At 43.7% G+C, this 17,024-nt stretch overlaps 3 protein-coding genes and 1 pseudogene across 3 annotated transcripts in view; 1 reads left to right on the top strand and 3 right to left on the bottom strand.

Annotated features, from left to right (window-relative positions):
• Positions 1 to 1,055, bottom strand: part of ATP7A (ATPase copper transporting alpha) — a 133,702-nt gene extending 132,647 nt beyond the window's left edge. The window contains exon 1 of the mRNA XM_004592777.3: positions 897 to 1,055. The gene's annotated coding sequence lies outside the window, so the exon portion shown is untranslated. The remainder of the gene's footprint in view (positions 1 to 896) is intronic.
• A 4,792-nt stretch (positions 1,056 to 5,847) lies between these two features.
• Positions 5,848 to 10,616, bottom strand: LOC101533664 (cytochrome c oxidase subunit 7B, mitochondrial). The gene is made up of 3 exons (XM_004592775.3): positions 10,457 to 10,616; positions 8,035 to 8,159; positions 5,848 to 6,045 (listed from the first exon to the last, which is right to left on the bottom strand). Exons 1-3 carry the CDS (start codon positions 10,494 to 10,496, stop codon positions 5,968 to 5,970), a joined length of 243 nt encoding a protein of 80 aa, XP_004592832.1. The 5' UTR covers positions 10,497 to 10,616; the 3' UTR covers positions 5,848 to 5,967.
• A 1,660-nt stretch (positions 10,617 to 12,276) lies between these two features.
• Positions 12,277 to 12,694, bottom strand: LOC131478567 (cytochrome c oxidase assembly protein COX20, mitochondrial-like; annotated as a pseudogene).
• A 3,651-nt stretch (positions 12,695 to 16,345) lies between these two features.
• The window catches only part of MAGT1 (magnesium transporter 1), a 38,987-nt gene continuing 38,308 nt past the window's right edge, over positions 16,346 to 17,024 (top strand). The window contains exon 1 of the mRNA XM_004592774.4: positions 16,346 to 16,625. Within this exon, the coding sequence (XP_004592831.2) occupies positions 16,524 to 16,625 (102 nt within the window). The 5' untranslated portion in view covers positions 16,346 to 16,523. The remainder of the gene's footprint in view (positions 16,626 to 17,024) is intronic.

Here is a 17,024-nt window from a genome sequence, read left to right as displayed (position 1 = left end):
GACATACAAAAAATAAACTGAGTTTAAAGTAACCTTTCAAACAGATGAGATATACAACCTAGTTTTTCAATTAGTGGGGCTACTAAGAAGCCATTGTCTTCAAAGCCCAACTTAACTGACACGCCTGCTAATACCTTTCAGGCCATCAACTCCATTCCCCTGCAGCCCCTCTCACACCCCGATGTTACTGAAGTCAATGTCCTCCAAACATTGTTTGAACAGTATTCATAACTGTAGGTTAAGAAGCTAGGATTACAGCAAAGATCAGATTCTAGAAAAATTTTGAATTGTGACATGACAAAGGAGTGTTGTCAGAATTTAAGATAACTTCAGATTCTACAACAAAAAGCGTTTAAAGACATCCCAGAGTGTGACAGGGATGGAGAGGAACTTTAGGGTAATGAATAAAATAAAGTGGAAACAAGAATTCTCTTTCAGCTTAGCACATGATCCCCGGTGAGCCAAGAAAGCAAACGGCTATTTTTAATTTTTTTTTTTTTTTTACTTCTTCAGTAGTGGTGGCTTTAGTAACCTTAGTTTCGAAAATACATAGGAGGTGTGCGTCACTGAGCCAAGACCAAGTCCTTGTGATTTCCTACACGGGGCACAGACCCTCTAGGACCCTCTGTCAATTAGGCAAATAGGCCACGGATGGTCAAGACACTCCTCAGGACGCTTACAACAAAGTGACACGGGACGGGACCCGATCTCCCCTTCTCCAGCCCCTGTGCAGGGAGGAAAAACTTCAGTGTGGAAAATACCTCAGCGGTGAAGAAGTGAGAGTCTGGCGATTGCCCTAAGATTAACATGACCTTCTCATACTCGCTGGTTTACACTGACAGCTCGGATCGCCCCTCGAGTAGAAAGGCACGACGGGAAGCTGATACACGACTTACCCGTTCTTCTGTGCCGTGGTTAAACCTCCGGAGCTGCGCAGACCGCGGCAGCAAGAAATCCACGCACGCACACCCGAAGCTCACGCCCGCAGAACTCCAGTAGCAGCGCGGCTGCGGCGCTGGCAAAAACTCCTCCCTCTGCTTCTTTCTTTCCACCCCCTGCCGCCGCGGCAGGCCGTCCTTACCCCGCCCTCTCGCGACTCCCCCCACTTCCGGGTGCTGCCCCGGCCGGAAGCAGGGCCGCCACGGGAAAGAGAGCGGCGCGTCACGTGAAAGGGAACGCGAAGCCAGAGTCAAGCTTCTCCCGCCCCCTGCTGCCCCCAAGCCGACACGCAGCCACGGACCGCTCCCTCCGAACCAGCGCAAAGCCGGGAAAAAAAAAAAAAAAGGAAAACAAACAACCCCAAAATACCCTAGTTTCCTAACCTCAGGTCAAGATGTACCATGGAAGCTCCTTCCATATAGTTCATTGTGCCCAGCATGAAATGTATATGCTATTATTTGATTGTTAACGTGCTCTGTCACGTGGTTGCTAATTCAAAATGGCAAAACCAGAATTACAAACTTGCCCTTATCCATCTGAGAGAGAATATCAAAGGAGGAGAGTTATGTTGATGAATTCATAATTTCTGTGTCCGGTAGGGGAAAGTGCTGCTGGCACCTCACTACCTTAATATTGCCATTTCAAGCTCTGGGTCACTTCATTTATTCATTCACTCGCCTATCATTTGTTTGTTTCTTTTGTTTTGTTGTCTTTTTTTGTTCGCCTATCATTTTAAACACCTGTAGGATTTTCCTGAGGGGGAGAAAACAAACAGCTGTAATGATTTTTTATTATGATTTTATATAGAGATGACATGCAGAAAAGATGACTATACAACGCAAAAAAATACAAATATCAGTATAACATAATTTATTTGAAAAGTGTAGTAAAATCCAGCTTGATATTTTTCTAAAAAGTAGCAAATTCTGGAATTTTTTCTAACTATGAACCCTAACAGTAAACACCATGTTACGGACCCCAGACAAAATGGCTCAGTAGCTAAATCCTTGCCTTCCTGTGCCAGGATCCCTTGTGAGTGCCACTTCATGTCCCAGCTGCTCCACTACCCATCCAGCTCCCTGCTTGTGGCCTGGGAAAGCAGTCGAGGACGGCCCAAAGCCTTGGGATCCTGCACCCATGTGGGGACCTGGTGGAGGTTCCTGGCTCCTGGCTTTGGAATGGCTCAGCTCCCGCCATTTCGGCCACTTGGGAAGTGAATCATCGGACGGAAGATTTCCTCTCTGTCTCTCCTCCTCTCTGTATATCTGACTTTGTAATAAAATAAATAAATATTTAAAAAAATAAATGAATCTTAAACAACCACCAGCCATTAGCTTTTCATTTAAGATCCTCTATTAAGATCCTAGATCCATGGATGTAGTCTCAGCATTTCCCTCACTCTAAAACATTTCATATCTCCAAATGCATCACCCCACTAGTCGTACTGATCAAGGCACAATCATGGCAACCTTCACAATTTGTGTGCATCAAATGAGCTGTCATCAGTTGGAATGTCTATAGGATGTAATCAGGTTGGCAGGGGTTGTGCAGGTAGCAGGTGGCCCCAAAGGCTTACGAGGTGGTATAATCTCCAATAACAGTAATATTAGTTAAAATCAAACATATATGCCTTAAAATTACAACAGAGCTTAATTCTAGAGAAGTTAAATTTTTAAAATAAGTGCTGGTGCTCCCATAATGGCTCTACTGACTAATCTCCCACCTCCAAGCACCACATCCCATATAGGTCAGTTCATATCCTGGCTGCTCCACTTCCCATCTAACTCTCTGCTTGTGACCTGGAAAGGCAGTAGAGAGGATGACCCAAAAATAAGTTTTTTATATACGTACTAAAACCAGCTTTAGGGAAAAAATTATGAGTGGGCATTAGGACATTCATCCTGATTTTAACATACTGTATGTACTATGGTAGGTGTTGCACCATATCAGACTAAACCAGTTATTAAAATACTTGCATCCCAAGTTAAAGTCCTGGTTTTTCTGCTTCTGATCCAGCTTCCTGTTAAGCACCTGGAAAGGGGTCAGGCACGTTAGCCTAATGGCTGAAGACCTCACTTTGCGAGTGCTGGGATCCCATATGGGCCCCAGTTCGTATCCCAGTGGCTGTGCCACTTCCCATCCAGCTCCCTGCTTGTGGTCTGGGAAAACAGGCAAGGATGGTCCAAAGCCTTGGGAACCTGCTCTCTTGCAGGAGACCCAGAAGCTCCTGGCCCCTGGCTTTGGATCAGCTCAGCTCCAGCTGTTGTGGCCACCTGGGGAATGAACCAACAGATGGAAAATCTGTCTTTCCTTCTCCTGTAAATCAGCCTTCCAATAAAAATATCTTTCCAATAATATTTTTTTTAAAAAAAATCATTCTTCAGGGCAATATTAATTACAAACTTTCTACACACTTGTTCAAAGATACTCTCACCCCCAAGTTTTACCAAAGAAATACATACATTTTTGCTGGGGAACAGTCCCACAAGCAACACGCGTATTAGTGACAAACTGTCACTTGATGGAAGTGTTACAAAATCTCACTAAAAATTACCAGCAGTTCTTAGAAATGTTCAGTGCTAATTCAGTAATGGAAAATATGTAATAGAAGGTTGACTTTCTTAAAAACATTTATTCTGAAAAAAGTAATAAAATAAAAAACAAAACATTTATTGTGGGGCCAGTGCTAGCAGGCTAAGATTCTGCCTAAGGCACCGGCATTCCACAAGGGTTCAATTCCCAGCTGCTCCACTTTGATCCCGCTCCCTGCTAAGACGCCTGGGAAAGATGGCTCAAACGCTCAGGCCCCTGAACCCACATAGGAAGAGTCCAAAGCTGCTGGCTTCAGACTGGCCCTTCCAGCCCTTGCAGCCATTTACAGAGTGAACCAGTAGATGCAAGATCTCTCTCCTCTAACATTGCCTGTCAAGTAAAAAAAAAAAAAAAGTTTAAAAATAATGGGCCCGGTGCCATGGCCTAGCGGCTAAAGTCCTCGCCTTGAAAGCCCCGGGATCCCATATGGGCGCCGGTTCTAATCCCGGCAGCTCCACTTCCCATCCAGCTCCCTGCTTGTGGCCTGGGAAAGCAGTCGAGGACGGCCCAATGCTTTGGGACCCTGCACCCGTGTGGGAGACCTGGAGGAGGTTCCTGGTTCCCGGCATCGGATCGGCGCAGCACCAGCCCTTGCACTCACTTGGGGAGTGAATCATCGGACGGAAGATCTTCCTCTCTGTCTCTCCTCCTCTCTGTATATCCGGCTTTCCAATAATAATAAAATCTTTAAAAAAAAAAAAATGACATATTATGCTTGCTCATGTTTTAGATTATATACATTTGAACACTCAGTCCACATAAGGAACATTCTAAATGAGATTGGAGTGTTCATAAAAATGTGTTATCAAATAGTGGTACTACTACATACTTATCTTACAACATATTTTGGAAGAATTTTCAATTTTTTTCTATTCAGATCAGGAAATCATTGACCTTGGAGCATTCTGAGAAACTAAGACATACAAGCCATGAGAGTATGTGCAGAATGACACATAATTGAGCCAAAATTATTTAAATACTTGGTAAGTATAAATTCTGATGTACATCAGACAAATTTACTTCAATGACTTTTTTTATTTGAAAGGCAGGAAAGATATAAGGAAAAAAAGACAGAGAGGGCCCAGTGCAATAGCCTAGTGGCTAAATCCTCGCCTTGCTCCTATATGGGTGCTGGTTCTGGTCTTGGCTGCTCCACTATCCATTTAGCTCCCTGCTGATGGCCTGGAAAAATGGCAGAGAATGGAACAAAGCCTTGGGATCCTGTACCCACGTGGGAGACCAGAAGCTCCAGGCCCCTGATCTGTTCTGTGGTTACTTGGGGAGTAAAGTAGCAAACTGAACAAGCAGACAGATCTTTCTCTCTCCTCTGTAAATCTGCTGTTCCAATAAAAATAAATTTTAAAAAAGGAGACAGGGCTTCTATGCATTGTTTCACTTCCTAAATTGCAGCAATGGCTATTGTAAAGCATTTTTTAAAAGATTTGTTTATTCTAGGAGACAGATTTACGAAGATACAGAAAGATCTTCTGTCCACTGGGTCAATCCCCAAGAGGCCACAATGCCTGGAACTGAGCTGATCCAAAGCCAAGAGCTTTTTGAATCTCCCACATGGATGCAGGGTCCCCCATCCTCTACTGCTTTCCCAGGCCACAAGCAGGCTGCTGAATAGGACTTGGAGCAGCTAGGTCAGGAACCAGGGCCCATATGGCTCATGCAAGGAGTTATTTATTTAGCCATCAAGCCATCAGGCCATCAGGCCGAGCCCTGCTAAGCTGTTCTGAATAGAAAGCAATCAAACAAGGCCAAATTTTTGCCTCAACAATGACCTAAAATAGCCCTGCGATTAACTGTAAAATTCCCCTTACTGGGCCCAGCACAATAGCATAATGGTTAAAGTCCTCACCTTGAATGCACCAAGATCCCATATGGGATCTGGTTCTAATCCCGGCAGCTCCATTCCCCACCCAGCTCCCTGCTTGTGGCCTGGGAAAGCAGTCAAAGATGGCCCAGAGCCTTGGGACCCTGCGCCCACACGGGAGACCTGGAAGACTCCTGACTCCTGGCTTGGATTGGCTCAGCTCCAGCCATCGCAGCCTCTTGGGGAGTGAATCAGCAGAAAGAAGATATTTCTCTCTGTATATCTCACTTGCCAATAAAAATATATAAAATATTTTTTTAAAAACTCCTCTTACTATAGTTATCTCCTCTACCTTTGGTGTTAGCCAGATTCTTCTGTCACACTACCTTACAGAAAAGCTGTACATAGCAATTTTACTTTTAATATTAATACACAGGTTAAATATCCCTGAAGTGGCCAATCTTGGTTTCATTTATAAAGGAAACAAAACCCACAACGAAGGTTTCAAATGTATTTTATTTCTTCAATAATACAGTATTTTAACTGTTACAGTGCTTTTTCTTGGCATCATTTATGAGTTGGTTTGAATCAATTCAGCAGTACACCAGCTGGGATGATTACTGATCTCTCCACTCCTTTGGGGTGACTCTGCCAACAGGGGACAGGTTCCATTCTATTCCAATCTGTGTTGCTGTCTGCAAGAATTAAAATGCTCTCCGTTATACAGATTAAAGTCATAGCCCATCCTCCCTGAGAGTCACTTTCTTCAAAGTGACAAATGATGTTGCATAGCTTAAAAGCACGCAGAAGCTCCCCCATGATCCAGTGCCTTGCATGTAGGCCTCGCTTAAATGTGGCCTTAGGCCTCCCAAGCAGAGCTGTTCACTAGCATTCCTGAAGTTGAGGATAATAATTCGGCTCTGCCCCTCGAATGCAGTAGTCACCAGACACACGTGTCTACTGAGCATTTAGATTATTGCTTATATGACTGAGGACACAAATTTTCAAATTGTTCTCATTCATATTTATACTTCACATATTTACAGTTTTGCCTCAAAATGATGCATCTCTCAAACAAAATACCTAAATCACTACCAAAGATTACTTAGTATTATTCTTTCCTCATTAAGCAGCATTTCACCTCCAAAAGTTAGTCTGATCACACATTTGTTCAACACCAGTGTATTCCTTTTAATTAAGCACACACGTATTAATGGTAAGTACTTGATTTCAGGAAGATCAAAACGAGAAAAATGCCTATATATTGAAAACAAAGCTCCTTTATTAAGTGTTGACCTAATTTTTTAAATGAAAAAAAAAAATCAACTTCTTTGAACAAATTTCTTAAAACTTCAGGTCTTCTACTTTTAGCCAGAAAGTACAATGACTGGTAGATACTTAAGATAAAAAGAAAGCCCCTAAAATATGGAAAAATAAATTATTTTACACCTCCTCTATCACAATTACAGTGCTCAGTTCTGAATACAGAATTTTCCAAGCAAAACAGACTTGTAGCATCTTGAAGGATGACTTCAGATAGTGAAAATACTGGAAATCATTTAAAAATAAATGATCACCCAACTAAAAATGTCTGATCTGAAAGAGAATATTCATGAAAAGTGATAGTGATTTTCAAATACCTAGTGGCTATCATGTGGAAATATGACAGATCACAACTTCCGTGTTGCAATGTAGTGATAGAAACAAATTTTAACTTAAGACCCTCCTAGGGCCCAGCATGATAGCATAGTGGTTAAAGTCCTCGCCTTGCACACACCAGGATCCCTTTTGGGCAGCGGTTCTAATCCCAGCGGCCTTACTTCCCATCCACCTCCCTGCCTATGGTCTGGGAAAGCAGTCGAGGATGGCCCAAAGCCTTGGGACCCTGCACCCACATGGGAGACCCAGAAGCAGTTTCTGGCTCCTGGCTCCGGAATGGCGCAGCTCTAACCATTGTGGCCGCTTGGGGAGTGAACCATCATTGGAAGAAAGATCTTCCTCTCTGTCTCTCCTCTTCTGTATATCCACCTTTTCAAAAAAAAAGAAAAAAAAAAAAGAACCTCCTAATAGCTACACACTACAGAAAAATCTGCTTTGTCTTCTGAAGAGCAATTTATTATTGGAAATATAAAAAGTAGATTACAAAAAATAGAAGATGAATGAATGCAGAACATTGAGGAAGAAATCCCAGCACTGGATGGGATGAGTGCACTAGAAAAATATTCCAGGGCCCGGCGGCGTGGCCTAGCGGCTAAAGTCCTCGCCTTGAACGCCCCGGGATCCCATATGGGCGCCGGTTCTAATCCCGGCAGCTCCACTTCCCATCCAGCTCCCTGCTGGTGGCCTGGGAAAGCAGTTGAGGACGGCCCAATGCATTGGGACCCTGCACCCGCGTGGGAGACCTGGAGGAGGTTCCAGGTTCCCGGTTTCGGATCGGCGCGCATCGGCCCGTTGCAGCTCACATGGGGAGTGAAACATCGGATGGAAGATCTTCCTCTCTGTCTCTCCTCCTCTGTGTATATCTGGCTGTAATAAAATGAATAAATCTTTAAAAAAGAAAAAAGAAAAATATTCCAAGTCCCTCCTAACTACAAATATATTTACCATGTTAAAGCATTCTCAACATATGGACAAAATGAGAACCAAAACATCTAAAATGGAAATTACCAGTCAACAGTACTTACATACGTCCATACAGCAATACAGAACGTGGCTCCGCCAGCCAATACAATATTACCATATTTGTCATGAAAATCAGGTGTACGTTTCTGGTGGCTCTGCCTTGCCATTGCTTGCTGAATGCTTCGAACTTACAGGAGAGAAAAAGCACACAGAAGTATGTCTATCAGCTATCAGGAAAAAACAGCACGCATGATTGCTACTGCCTGGAAAACCGAGGTTAGCATGACAGTATTATACAGTACAGCAAAATGCTAACACATGTTGCAGCTAAGAGCAATGCAGCACACTTTGAAATGTATCAGAAATAAGATGGGTTGACAGACAGGTACCTATGTAATCAAACTAACAAAATGTTAACAATGGTACAATCTATATGGTGGATATGTATGTTTTCAAGATATGATTCTTCCAACTTATCTGTACGCCTGCCAAGTTTTCGTAATAAAATGTTGGAGAGGAAAGCAAAGACCGGGTGATAACAGCAGCATTCATTATTCAGCAGTATTTTTATAATCTCTGGAACTTGGCTCCTACTCATCATTTGAAACTGTATGACTTAAATTTGCACTGAAGTTAATTCAACCTAACACACACAAGGTAAACAAAATGAAGCTTCAAATTACAGCACATTAAATACACATAACCTTAAAATTGCTGCAACAAAGGATATCCTGCAAAAACCAGAGTAATCTTGACTTGTTTTGGTTCCATAAATATGGGAAAAGGGAATCACACACACAAAAAAGAAGATAGCCCAAAGCGCAGTATATCAGAAAACCAATCCAGTTTGTGTGAAGGACAAGGTGTATAGGCAGGTAATAGAAGAAAACGAAAAAGAAAATAAAGGAAAATTAAAAATAACAAATAAATAAAAATACGGAGAGGCTACATTTTTCTGACAGGCAGGGGAAGATGGTGAAGAATTGTGAACACAATAAGAACATTAAAACTTTGCTTTTACTGTTATTTTAATAGGAGAGAGAGAAAAATTTTTAAGTTGTCCTTGGTGGAATTAAAGGGAAGGTTGGAAGTTTGTTTTGTTTTGCCTCTCCTCCTTTCCAATTTAAGCAGAGGGTTCTTACCGCATTCAAGAGTCTCAAAAGACACTTACATGCATGTAATGGAAAGCATGCTAAAGAAACAGCAGTCTTACGTATTCGCTAGCTCTTAAGCATATAAATGGCGTCTATGTTGTGCAATGGGTTATTCCAGCATCACTACTGGTCTTTTTTCCCAGCTGCCTTACACAGAAGCTTTTGTTAGCCTTTCTGTAGGCCCACCTGGGATGAGCAAATTTACGAACAATCACAATCTATTCTGCTCCAGGTGAAGGTGAATTCCGTGTTGGAGGTGGGGGATGGGGGGTGAGGGAAAGGAACATCTTCCTCACTAACACGAAGGCCCTGCTCTATTCTAAGGGCAAAGAAATTACGGTTACCGAGCAACTTTGCAACAGTTTATGACTTCAAGCCTCGGATTACCCAAGTGGTTTTCTTTAGACTTCTCCCCCGCGAGAAGAAATGGTTTCGCTAGCACACAGGTATAATCTCATTTAACATTCAACAAATTGGCCCGGTAGCTATTACTTGTTTTACAAAGAAACTGGGGTTCAAAAAAAGTTATATCAGTGGAGCAAAGATAAAGACAAATGTGGCTTGTGCTAGTATGGCTCAAGTATTGAACGCACAACCCAATAATATCCCCCCAATATCCCCGTAAAGTAAAACGAAACAGATCGTTTAAAAACCTACATGGCGATGGGTTAAGGTCACCTTCATTTGCGTTACTCAAGGTCACCTTCAGGGTAAAATCATCGATGAACATTAATTTTTTTTTTCTTTAACGACTAGTGCATTTGCAAAATATAATGCTGGTCTCAATATTGCCCTGTACCTATCTAACTTTTATGAATGAGGAGAAGAAAATGACCACAACTACTTCCAGGGCAGGCAATATTCAGTTAACGAGTCACACAGAATTTCCAAGCTGCAGAGTTACTAGGTTATCTTCCTGCAATGAAACCAGGTGAAAAGCTAGAACTACAGCTTCCTACCCGAACTAGGGAGGAAGTGCTGCTTTGCGGAACTCGAGAGTAAATGTGCTCCCACATCGAAATTTAGCACATCACTTAAAGGAACTCAGGGGTCCTTCCCATCCGTCAAGGGCTTCCTTCCCTAAAATTATAGGCTACGAAAAAATGAAAAAGCAGGGCTAGGCTATGACCCCGGTAACAGAGAGGGTTCAGAACGGAAAAAGAAAACACCGCCTAAGAAAAGCACATCATCCCGACGACTTGGAGCGAGGTGGGGGACAAAACATTTACATTAAGACGGCCAGGATGTTGATTAAGGCAAAACAAACAAGAATGAGACCACGAAGACAAATAGGTAAAAACAATTGTAAATGATGTAAATTTTTGCTCACCTTGCAGACGACTTAGCGCATTTCTGGCCAAAGGAAACATCGTGAAACAGAAATACAACTGCGACTATCGCAGTCACTGTTTCGTTGCAAGTTCGCTCCCGGTACCCTTGCAGAGAGCCTGAAGAACAAAATGGCTTTCAAACGAAATTCTTAACGAGATTTTATGAAACCTCGCGAGTTCTGTAAAGAACTGTAGCGATCGTAATCTTTTTTTTTAATCCGCGAGGGGGTGCTTCTGGGAAATGTAGTTTCCAGGCTTTGTAAATGAACTACAAGATATTTAAAGAATTGAAAAAAAACTTATATCAGGTTTAGGGGTTCTGACGGAGAGTGGATACGCTGACCTTAGGCTGAATCTTCTAAATCAACAGCATCATGATTGTGTTACAGTTTCCGAGGCTCGTTGGTTTCTTGCTCCACACTAGCCCCATTTTCTATTCAACCCAAAACTTGGTTTGCTTTCCTTTTTTAATTATTTCGTCGCTTAACAGCAAATAGTAATTGCTTTAAATTTAATTTTGAAATCACATCAAATTTAGAGGAATATTGTAATAAGGGTAAAAATGATGTGTGTAAGATGTTTGTAGATATACAATAACGCAAATTTAGTGAGCCATTAATTGTAGAAACTTGGTAGCTGGGGTTCACATTACAACTTTTTTCACTTTTCTGTGTTTTTTTATATTTTCATAATAAAGTATTGGAAGGCAGCAAAATAATGGTGGATCATTACATAGGTACACTAGTTAAAAATATTTTGCCATAAGTGTTTTCTCTTTCCATACATATCTTTCAGGGTTTTACTTCTTTTGAATCATTTGAAAAAAAAATTCTATGAAACATGCACCTTTGCCCGTTAACATTTCACGGTTCATTTCCTAAGAATAGCTTACTGTACAAATTGATCACAAAATAGCTATCAAATTCAAAAAAATCTAATACTTGGGGCCGACACTGGTGTAGTAAAAAAAAAAGCCACTGCCATTGATTGGATTTGAAAGGCCAAGCTACATAAAGAGGAGAGACATCCACTGGTTCACTCCTCAAACGGATGCCACTGCTTGAGCTGAATCAGGGTGAAGCTAGAAGCCAGCAGCCCCTTCAAGCTTCTCTATGGGTGCAGGGATTCAAGGACATGAGCCATCTTCTGCTGCTTTCCCAGGCTCATTAGCAGGGAGTTGGATTACAAGTCTAGAATAGAAAGAACTAAAACTGGTGCCCATATGGAGGTCAGCATCACTTACTCACTACAGCTTTACCAATTATACCACAGTACTACTCCCTCAAATAAATCTTAAAAAAAAAAAAAAAAACCTTGGGGCCCGGTGCGATAGCATAGCAGTTAAAATCTTCCCCTTCAATGCCCTGGGATCCCATATGGGCATTGGTTCTAATCCCAACAGCCCCATTTCTCATCCAGCTCCCTGCTTGTGGCTTAGAAAGCAGTTGAGGACAGTCCAAAGCCTTGTGACCCTGTACCCAAGTGGGAGACCCAGAAGAAGCTCCTGGCTCCTGGCTTCAGATTGGCTCAGTTCCAGTCATTGTGGCTGCTTGGAGAGTGAACCATCCGATGGAAGATCTTCTTCTCTGTCTCTCTTCCTCTCTGTATATCTGAATTTCCAATAGAGATAAATAAATCTTAAAAAAAATAGTTAATTAAAAAAACATAGTTAATTAAGGCATAAAGATTCAAGGGATACAGGAAAGTGGGTAAGATTATCATTTCCACACATTTAAAAAAAGTGAATTTTTTTTTTACATAAGACAACTACACCAGTTTAGTTACTTGTTTAAAGCTTTCTTGCACATAAGGTGTCTCTTGGTGCTGACACCACATCTTCAGGGAGCTGCATTTTGGTTTTCTGTGCTTAAGGTTTCTCCATTGCTGCTTTTCGGTTGGGTTTGTTTTCTTTCAGGATCAAGGTGAGTACCTTCTTATAAAATCTTATTTTTAATTCCTTCTCTGGCAATTCTCTCCTGGATTATTTGCTTTGCATAATTGTACCTACAGTGGAACCAGCATCCTAAAGTCACCAAGATGACTCCTCCTACTCGAGCATCACAGGATCTTCTGATTCTACTAGTAAACAAGAAGTGTCCCAGGCCACTTACAGCAGATCCCAGTGAACCGTACAATATGGAGTCCCGTGCAGAGGGAGTGTTTTCGACATCTAAAATTCCTAGGAGTTCGAAGGTCTTCCCCTTGCCGGGTTCGCCGGGCTCCTACACGGAGTCCATGGGGCAGGTGCCGGGACCCGCCACCCCACTGCCGAGGGCCGCCAAAAAAGTGAATTTTTAAAAAGAGTTTTAGATGCTCCCAGTTATATTTTCTTCAGCTAACAATGTATAATCAAAGTAGTGTGTTGGTATTTAGACCTCTTTTCCAACTGGCAAGGTGAAACAGAGAGCAAGATCTTCCGTCTGATGATTCACTCCCCAAGTGAGCACAAGGCCGGTGCTGTGCTGATCCAAAGTCAGGAGCCAGGAGATCCTCCGGGTCTCCCACGCGGGTGCAGGGTCCCAAAGCTTTGGGCCATCCTCGACTGTTTTCCCAGGCCACAAGCAGGGAGCTGGATGGGAAGTGGAGCTGCCGGGATTAGAACCGGCGCCCATATGGGATCCCGGCACTTTCAAGGCGAGGACTTTAGCCGCTAGGCCACGCCGCCGGGCCCTCTATTTCATTTTAGTTTTGCCTCTCACTTTCTTTTTTCTTTTTTTTTTTTCTTTTTTTGATTTTTTTTTATTGTTATTGGAAAGCCGGATATACAGAGAGGAGGAGAGACAGAGAGGAAGATCTTCCATCCGATGTTTCACTCCCCAAGTGAGCTGCAACGGGCCGGTGCGTGCCAATCCGATGCCGGGAACCAGAAGCTTCTTCCGGGTCTCCCACACGGGTGCAGTGTCCCAATGCATTGGGCAGTCCTCAACTGCTTTCCCAGGCCACAAGCAGGGAGCTGGATGGGAAGTGGAGCTGCTGGGATTAGAACCGGTGCCCATATGGGATCCCGGGCACGTTCAAGGCGAGGACTTTAGCCGCTAGGCCACCGTGCTGTGCCCTGCCTCTCACTTTCACGCATTTGATTTTTAAGTCTTTAGTGTTTATTTTTATTTATTTGAAAGAGAGGAGCACAAAGAGAGAAAGAGAGAAATCTCCAACCACTGGATCATTTCCCAAAGTCCGCAAAAGCCAAGGTGGGGCAAGCTGAAGTTAGGAGCCAACAACTCCATCCGGGTCTCCTAAGTGTTTGGCAGGGACCCGGTACGTAAGCCTTCACCTACTGACTCCCTTGGATCATCCTAGGCAGAGACAGCAGGCTAAGCCAACTGCTAGGGACTTCCACATTCTCCACTTGACCATAAATAATGTCTTGGTATTCTCACGCATAAAATCAGAAGGCTAAATACGGTGTTGAAATGCTCTGCTTGGATTCCTGAGCGACAAGGTAAAGAATATTATTTCCCCCACTCCCCAAAGATCACAAGTCACAACGAGGGATCTCCGTTTTGCTCAGCTTAAGAGCTTTCACTCTGGTGAACTGCTTTGAAATCTTTTTTTTTTTTTTTTTTTTTTTTTTTGGACAATGCAATCAACTGGGCATCAGTTCACTCTGATCTGAGCCTCACACTCAGGAAGAAAAAGCGCTCGCAGGGTGTACACAGCTCTTAGATGGCTGCATTAGCCGACAGCAGACAGACTTTCTCACAGTCCACTAACTCCCCACTGCCGACACTCGAGGTGGCCCAAACTCACAGAAGTGTCAGAACTCATCGCGACAGCCATTCGCAGGCCTGTGGAAGCCAGCCTGGCACCCCGCTCCACTCTCAGACTGCTCACTTGCAGAAAACAAGGAGCCACAGTTCCTTGTTCCGCGAACCCAACATCTCCTCAGATGGCGCAGCGCAGCGCAGCGGAACTAAAGCCTCCCACAGCGCAGAAACTGGCGGGGACGGAGGCAAGGCGGGAAGGAGCCAGGAGACAGACTCAAGTTCAAACTGTGTGACCTCTTTGTAATGAAGAAGCCTAACTCCAGCCCAAGGCACTGATCTGTTCCTAGTCCTTATCAGTTTACCTTTTCCAAAATGTTATATGGGTGAAATCACACAGTTCAGCTCAGTACACATCTGTATTTTGCATTTCTTCTTACTTTGAGTACACATTAATTTTTTTTTTTTGCATTTTTTCCTATCTTCACATCTTTCGATTAAAAAGTACCTAGTTTTCATTGCATAGGTATCTCCTGGTCTCTTCAACATAATTATTTTCCTTTGGATGTTTTCTTTCCAGCAGGACCTAAAACAATAGTTATATGTTCAGTTGTGCGTATAAACAGACTGATTTTATTTTGCTATTTTTCTTGATTATATTACTGTTTTCTGGTGAAAGCACGCCAATTTTACAACTCACTAAGGCAAAACACAATTGGGCCAAATAAATGGAAACTTCTTCAGCTACCTAGAATCTTCCCTGCTTTTTACTGAGAAAACTGCAAGAAGTTTAATGAAAACCAACTATGGCTGTAAAATATCTAAAATGCACGATCGGGCTTCTTTACAACGTCAGTCTTGAACCCTCCTTTAAACAAGATAACCAGGGCCCAGCACTGTGGCCTAGCGGCTAAAGTCCTCGCCTTGAACGCACCAGGATCCCATGTGGGCGCCGGTTCTAATCCCTGCAGCTCCACTTCCCATCCAGCTCCCTGCCTGTGGCCTGGGAAAGCAGTTGAGGACGGCCCAAAGCCTTGGGACCCTGCACCCGTGTGGGAGACCTGGAAGAGGTTCCAGGCTCCTGGCTTCAGATTGGCTCAGCTCCAGCCGTTGTGACCACTTGGGGAGTGAACTAAGATCTTCCTGTCTATCTGCCTTTCCAATAATTAAAAAAAAAATCTTTGAAACAAGATAACCAGAATGCTTCTGCTGTCTATAATTCAGAATTAAGTCTTTGTTGGTACGTGAAGTAGCACATAAAAAAGTTTCAGTGGTTTTGTTTTGAGTTTCAGGTTTCAAAAATGCCCTGAATAATAAAAAAATTTTTAAAGATTTATTTAATTTTTATTTGAAAGTTACATATTCAGAAAGGAGAAGAGACAGAGAAGATCTTCCGTCCGATGATTCACTTCCCAAGCAGTCACAATGGCCAGAGCTAAGCCAATCCGAAGCCAGGAGCCTGGAGCCTGGGGCCTGGAGCCAGGAGCTCTTCCATATCTCCCACACGGGTGCAGGGTCCCAAAGCTTTGGGTCATCCTCGACTGCTTTCCCAGGCCACAAGCAGGGAGCTGGATAGGAAGTGGAGCTGCAGGGATTAAAAGCAAAGCTCCCTTGTGGGATCTCAGAGCGTGCATGGCTAGGGCTTTAGGTGCTAGGTTACTGTGCTGGGCCCAAAATAAACTGGTGATGTTATCCTTTCCCAATGTTCCTAGCCCAGTTCCTGTAACACAGAATGTATTCAACAAGCTCTTGCTTCTGTTTTGCTTCTGAAAGTTGCCTGCAGTAATATTAATAGCTTTGGTTTCCTACTTTCAGTGATTTTCATTTAGGCTCAAAATATTTTTGTGGTAGCATAACGGGCGAAGAGAGCTGCTGTCACTCACGTGACTAGGTCTCATTTTTTTTTTTTTTTTAGAATAAGAAATGAAAGAAGTGGCTCCCAAGAACTTCTAAAAGCGGTAGGACAAAGATTCCCTTTAGGCAACCTCAAAGCATTTTTAGACCGGGGGAGGGGAAGGGAGGGGGACAGGAAACCGCAATGTTTTACAACTGCGCATGCGATTTTGAAGATCCCAGACAAGACTACTTAACAGAAATCCAAGGGGCGGACCATCCTCTTCAGCGGACCAATGAAAAGCCTCCAGATTGTCCTTTGTCGATTGGCTAACGGGAACCAATGAGAAATGAACTATCTTTTAGCGGGCGGCTAGCAGGAGCGCACTTTGACGTAATGGGAGGGGTCGCCAGGCAGGGTTGAGCTGGAGCAATCAGAAGAGGCGAGGGGCTGGTTTGCTGTTGTCACGCCCCACCCTCAGATCCAGCCGGAGGAAAGTTTTCGCTGGCAAAAGGGAGAGCAGCGAACATGGCAGCGCGGCGGTGGTTTTGCTTCCTCTCTGCGACCATGGCGGTGGCGCTGCTGCTCATTTACGAGGTTCCTCTGGCCTCTGCTCAAAGAAAGAAGGAGGTGAGGACGCGGTTTCCAGGAGTGCGGGCTTCTCCCAGTCACTGGGTTGGAGAGGGTTTCCTGGCTCCTTCCCGCCTTGCCTCCGTCCCCGCCAGTTTCTGCGCTGTGGGAGGCTTTAGTTCCGCTGCGCTGCGCTGCGCCATCTGAGGAGATGTTGGGTTCGCGGAACAAGGAACTGTGGCTCCTTGTTTTCTGCAAGTGAGCAGTCTGAGAGTGGAGCGGGGTGCCAGGCTGGCTTCCACAGGCCTGCGAATGGCTGTCGCGATGAGTTCTGACACTTCTGTGAGTTTGGGCCACCTCGAGTGTCGGCAGTGGGGAGTTAGTGGACTGTGAGAAAGTCTGTCTGCTGTCGGCTAATGCAGCCATCTAAGAGCTGTGTACACCCTGCGAGCGCTTTTT

Source organism: Ochotona princeps, chromosome X, assembly GCF_030435755.1.
Source record: "Ochotona princeps isolate mOchPri1 chromosome X, mOchPri1.hap1, whole genome shotgun sequence".
Classification (NCBI taxonomy): Eukaryota; Metazoa; Chordata; class Mammalia; order Lagomorpha; family Ochotonidae; genus Ochotona; species Ochotona princeps.
This window is presented reverse-complemented; position numbering and strand designations above follow the sequence as displayed.

Excerpts from the sequence above, each read along its gene's own strand:
- LOC101533664 (XM_004592775.3), bottom strand. The coding sequence starts at position 10,496 with ATGTTTCCTTTGGCCAGAAATGCGCTAAGTCGTCTGCAAG. Across the intron at positions 8,160-10,456 it reads TGCGCTAAGTCGTCTGCAAG|TTCGAAGCATTCAGCAAGCA; the intron begins GTGAGCAAAAAT and ends CTCTCCTGTAAG. Across the intron at positions 6,046-8,034 it reads GTATTGCTGTATGGACGTAT|ACAGCAACACAGATTGGAAT; the intron begins GTAAGTACTGTT and ends TAATTCTTGCAG.